This window comes from Quercus lobata, chromosome 11 (genome assembly GCF_001633185.2).
Source record: "Quercus lobata isolate SW786 chromosome 11, ValleyOak3.0 Primary Assembly, whole genome shotgun sequence".
Classification (NCBI taxonomy): domain Eukaryota; kingdom Viridiplantae; phylum Streptophyta; class Magnoliopsida; order Fagales; family Fagaceae; genus Quercus; species Quercus lobata.
In genome coordinates, this window is record NC_044914.1 from 49,902,416 (window position 1) to 49,908,709 (window position 6,294).

At 34.4% G+C, this 6,294-nt stretch overlaps 1 protein-coding gene across 1 annotated transcript; it reads left to right on the forward strand.

Annotated features, from left to right (window-relative positions):
* Positions 1 to 1,926: 1,926 nt before the first annotated feature.
* Positions 1,927 to 2,376, forward strand: LOC115967070. The gene has a single exon (XM_031086155.1). It carries the CDS (start codon positions 1,927 to 1,929, stop codon positions 2,374 to 2,376), a length of 450 nt encoding a protein of 149 aa, XP_030942015.1.
* The last annotated feature ends 3,918 nt before the right edge of the window (positions 2,377 to 6,294 follow it).

Here is a 6,294-nt window from a genome sequence, read left to right on the forward strand (position 1 = left end):
ATTATTTGTATATATTATTTATGTGATTAAAAGTATAAATTTTTAGTTTTATCAATTGACATTTTTTTTTTTAATGGGAAATACTAACAACTTTATTACACCAAAGAAGAGTAAGTTACATCTTGAATCAGAGCTTGGTTAAGGAAACACGGTTCCTCCTCTAAACACAGTTCGCTTTATTTTAGAAGTAATACAACCACAGACATTCAAGAAGAAATCAAGACCAGGTTTGGGGCACAAGTCATTAAACAACATGAGAAATATTTGGGCCTACCATCCCTTGTGGGGAAGAATATGAAGAACTCTTTCAAGGGAATTAAAGAAAAGTTGGAAAAGCAATGGCCCAAACTGATCAAAGCAGGTAAGGAGATTCTGATCAAAGCAGTGGCCCAGACTATTCCTATGTATGCCATAAGCTGTTTTAAGATCCCGGATAAACTCTGTGATGAGATGACTAGCCTTATGAGAAATTTTTGGTAGGGACAACAAAGAGATGAAAGGAAGATGTCTTGGATTAGTTGGGATAAACTCTGTACTCATAAAGCTCATGGGGGGTTGGGGTTTAAATAGCTAAAACAATTTAATCTTGCCTTATTATCAAAACAGGGATGGAGATTACAAATGGGTGGAGACTCACTGTTCTATCATGTTTTTAAGGCGAAGTATTTCCCTAGGAGTGACTTTCTACAATCGGGTCTAGGTGCAAATCCATCGTATGCGTGGCGAAGTATCATGGCAGGGCAGAACGTTATCAAAAAAGGAATGAGACGGCAGGTAGGCAATGGTCAAAGCATTCGGATATGGACGGATAAATGGACCCTTAACCCTTCAACATACAAGATTGTATCTCCTCCAGCTGGTCTTCCTTTGGAGGCTCGGGTGTGTGAACTTATTGAACCAACTCTTGGCACATGAAAAACCGATATGATTCAAAGCATTTTTCTCCCACATGAAGTTGATGATAATTGTCGTATTGCATTGAGCTCAAAGCTCCCCGAGGACAGGCAGGTCTGGGATCCTACAAGTAACGAAAAGTTTAGTGTTAGAAGCGCTTATAGAGTGGCTGTTGAGCTCGCCTCTGAAGGCTCGACTGAGGCTGTTTCTGATGATAGCAGGTTGAGAAGATTTTGGAAAAAGGATTTGGCAGCTTAACATCCCTCATAAGTAGGGATGGCAATGAGGCGGGGCGGGGCGGGGCCGAAAGATGGGGTCTTCGTCCCCACCCCATATGGTTTTGTCTTGCCCCATCCCCGCCCCGCTCCGCATGACGGGGAATATTTTCTCACCCTATCCCCGCTCCTTAGGGCCCCGCGAAGCCCCGCCCCATCCCGTAAAACTCTACTTTTTATTACTTTACCCTACTACTAGTACAATTTTTTTAATGAAACTTATTTTATTAATAAAAATATACTTGAAATTACAACTAAATTTATCTTATAAAATCAAATCAATTTTAGAAAAAAATGAATAATATATCCAAGTGTTTAACAAGACAATCATAAAAATAAATAAATAAATAAAAATCTCATAGTATAACACATAACAAAATAAAGGCAAAAAATCACATTGGGTAGAATAAAATATGCTAATATTAATATGTTTGTTTAAATAGTAGGGTTTTAGGGTATGAAAATTTTACAATTATAATCCTTAGTAACGCGGGGTGGGGCGGGTTAAGCGGGATGGGGAAAAATTGCCATCCCTACTCATAAGGTTCGCCATTTTGCATGGCGAGCTGGCCGAGACACACTTCCCACCAAAGAAAATTTAGTGCCTAGGAAAGTCTTGAATGAAGGATGTTGTGAGCTGTGCAATTCGGGCCTAGAGAGTTCTAGCCATCTGTTCTAGGATTGTAATTGAGCACGTGAGGTTTGGGATAGCTTAAGGCTGTTCAGTATTCAGCCATCAATACGTTTTACTTCCTTTATGGATTTGCTCTGGTACATAGTGGTTGAAGCAGAGTGGGACTTGGTGTTGATTGAAAAAGTAATCATGGTGGCGTGGGCTCTTTGGTCGAATAGAAATGAACGAAGGAATGGGGAAGTGATGAAAAATGCTACAAGAATAGGGTCTGATGCTTTGGAGAATCTGGCTGAATATCAGGAATGTGTGGCCGAGCCGGTGCAGCGAAGGGACGTCCAGCTTGAGTTTTGGAAGCCACCACCGAAAGGAGTGTTCAAGCTCAACGTTGATGGGGCTGTATTTGCTGATCAGAGAGCTGCAAGTGTTGGAGCTTTGATTCGGGATGAGGAAGGTAATGTTATTGGTGCCCTTAGTAAGAAGATTTCAGCCCCTCTAAAAGCAGTAGAGATTGAGGCGAAAGCAGTGGAGTTGGGTTTGCAATTCGCCAGTGGAGGTGGGTTTGCAATTCGCTAAAAATCTTAGTGTACAAGATTTTATTCTTGAAGGTGACTCCCTTTTGGTGATCAATGCTCTAAAGGATCTCTCTCTGCCACCATCATTTGTGGCTGCTATTATTTCTAGCTCTTTGTCTGTTTCTCAAGAGTTTAGACATGTTGTTTTTTCACATGTCCGTAGGCAAGGCAATAAGCCAGCCCATTTAATTGACATTTTAGCGACTAAAAGTACAAGGTGATAGTTTTATGATTTTATCAATTTTTCATTCAAGCCAATTTTAATGTAAAATTTTTCCTTTTTTTATTTTATTTTATTTGGGTTTTAAACATACAAGACGATTTTAGCTCTTAAACCCACATGATCGTTTCCCTGTAAATGTTTCACTAAATAAGATTTTTGTTTATGTGTCTTCAATTAATCTTTGATTTTGGAAAACATATTTTATAATACTATCTTTTAAATAAATGAGTTTTATTTAAACAACAAAAAACCATGGGGTCCAGACCTTGACCAAAACAGAAGGTAAATATAAGTATATTCTACACACCCTTTTATGCAATGTTTAATGTAAAATGGGGACTTTTACACCATTTAAAGAAAATTTGCACGACTATATTTTGCATTAGTTATTTTTTTCTATTTTTTTCTATTTTTTTCTTTAATAATTTGATAGTTGAAATTAATAAAGTGTACTTAAATCCTAGACATCTTAGTTGGAAACTCTTGGAAGTCCCAAAATGTGGACTTAAAATTTGCATGACTTTATTCCATTTTGAGATGTCCCAAAATGTTTTCACATTTTTAAAATTAAAATCCATTAATTTACTAATGTTTCTATTGTACCCCTATTTTATTTCCAAAACCATTTCAGATTTTTAGTATTCCAATTTTTTGATAAATTTATTTAAGGGTAGTTTTGGAAACTTATACTATTTTTTTATACAATAAATAAGACAATAAGTGATGTTCCTTTAAAAAGTTGGATTTTTGAAACTAGACAAATAAATTAGGACATGGGGAGTATATCATTATTGACAGAGTCAAATATAAGAGATGGAAAATGCCTCTACCCAACACCTCACCCTAACCAACTTTGCTTAGGTTTTCCCTTCTGTAAAGTGTGGATGAGACTCATAATCTGATTTGAATACAAATATATACTATATCCCATTTTTTGTTTCACTTTATATTCTACCAATTGAGGTATACCATGTGTCTATTATTTTCTTCTCCATTTTAAACTTTTTGTTATTTTATAAGAAAAATTAATTGAAAACATGACAAGTTGTGATTAATAGAGTATAATGTGGAATACAAAAAGTGAAACATGTAATTTATAATTTTGTATTCAATCTAACCTCTCCCCATATTATTGCCATTCCTATTTGACATATCCAATTCATGATAGAAGGTAAAATTGCCCCCAATTTTTTAAAGAATATGAGATTCACTCAATTAAGGGCCTTCTTAATTTATTGTGCCTTGACTTTTGGCACATCAAAAGATTTTATGCATAAAGTAGCTAGCATCTTTTAATATAGGATAAGTTTTCCACAATTCATGTCCAACTTTATTTAAAATTGAGGCCAGCTTCACTGTGTTATATATACAAACCAAAACATGTCAAGTTACACACTTGTTAGTAACCTATCCCAAAAATCAAATGAAATATCACGAATATTCATTTAATTCTTATATTTGCACCCTATAAATTTATGTTGCACAAAATCTGATGCATTTTATGGTTTTTTTTTTTTTTTTTTTTGGGGGGGGGTCTAGAAGTGAGCTAGAACTCCGTTTCTTCACTGCATTGCTTGCTCTATTTGGCTTTTTATTTAGTTTTCTGCTTGCTCTTCTCGGATTGAAGTATCAAAGCTCAGGTGCTGCTTTATTCCACGAACATGGTGCAATCATGTTACTCTTAACAATTGATGTATGTACCTGTACTATAGCATTGGCAGCAGCAATGCTACAAACTTCCAACCGAAGATATCTCCCTTTCTTCAAAAGCGTGTGTCTTATTTCTGAAGCTTTTGCGTCTGACTTGCTGCTTTTAATCCTTGTCCCTCTCTTTGGGTGGTTTGTCTTTATTATATGTGTATTTATCCTCATATATTTAGTTTATGGCTCGTACGAACAGATTCTCAACTGCAGTCAAGAATTTCTTGGATCAATTTCAAATTACACTTCTCACGCCATCCACACTTTACGTAACTGGTTCCGAGAGAATCTTCAATTCCAAACATCCAATGACTCCCAACGAGATAGAGGCGCAAGTGGCTAAAATGACATAATGTTTAACTTAATTTCTTCTCACACGTGCACTAAATGGATGGAGGTCATGTATTTGTAATGTTTGCATCGATAGAATATGAATTACCTTTGTTTGAAGATATGGACCAATTGGATTCGAGCCGGTTTGCTTTTCACATTGATGAGTTTGAGCTTTAAACATTATTTATTTATTTATTTATTTTAAAAGATTTAAACATTGATGAATGCTCAAATAGATCCAAATACAGTGGGTTCCAGTTAGCTCAACTGGTAAAGTCTCTGATAGTTGAATAAGAGATCTGGGGTTCAAACCCCGCCTACACCAAAAACTGATTGGTGTTTTGGTTTGATGATAAAGAGCAATCATCAGGAGCGGACGTCATAAGTTGAAACTCTCTCTCAAAAAAAAAGAAAAAAGATCCAAATACACACTCCAACGCAATTCAATATTTCTTAATGAGTCTGATGGGCTCAAAGAAGAATTGGGCTTCAATTTAATAAATCAGTCAAGCCCTTGAAAAAATATAAGCGCTCGGTTTGGGCTTAAATCTTATTGAGATGTTATACAGATAATTTATATATGGGCCTATCCTAAATAAAATATAGCATTACAGGATTTAATGCAAAACACCCCCAAAAAAAAAATGTTAATTCAAATTGCAAAATTGGGTCAAAGAGAATGCATAAATAAGGTAAAAGACACCCAACCAATTGAAGATTATAAAATACTCTAAGAGTATTGTTTAGGACTTTTTTTTCGTCATCAATGACAATTAGATATTTCCTAAAACGTAGAAATCGTAGTAATGGGGTCAAGTAGTGGCATGTCTTGTTATGTGCTACTGGTACCTAGGGGCTTACTAAAAAGTCCAAGTGAAAATGTACAATGGGTATGAGATGATGATTACACATTGGTTTAGTGACCAAGCATCGATGTTGTTATTCTTAACACATTTCTTAATCCTTGAGAGACAAATGAATCTTTAGAACTGATAATATTTTATTGTTGATAAATAATATTTATTTGTAATGCTTCATAAATCAAGAAAAATGACAGTTGAAAATGCAACTTTACCACTATAATCACAATTTCGTTTAGCGTTTGGATTTCAAAAATTTAATAGCTAGTAAGGACCATAAAATCAAGAACGAGCATTTTCAGCCATATATATAGTTAAAACTAGCTTTCCCAACAAAATGGAAAATGATCTTATATATACTTGTGTCTTTTGATTGATATATTTTAGGAAAAATTTCTAACTAATCTAGTATGGAAAGAAACCTTTCATACTCCCCTTATATCTATTTTTTAATGAGAATTTTGAAAAATTCACCATTAGATCGCATTTTCTAATTACATGCTTGCAAAAGATAAAAAACCAAATGGTTATATCATCAATTAAACGTTTAAATTTTAAGCTATTGTAGTCTTAAACTATGCATAAAAAATACATTTATGGATCGAATAGTAATTAACATTTGTTTTGAACAAAATTTGAGTAATTAACATTGTCCCATATTTTTAACATTGAACATAGGCTAATTTTATCTTTTATGTATTTATTTATTTTGACTTTAGTATATTATTGTTATTCTTGATAGATCAAAAAAATGTATTCATGTTTTGGCCCCTTAAAGATAAAATCATGGTTCCATTCATGA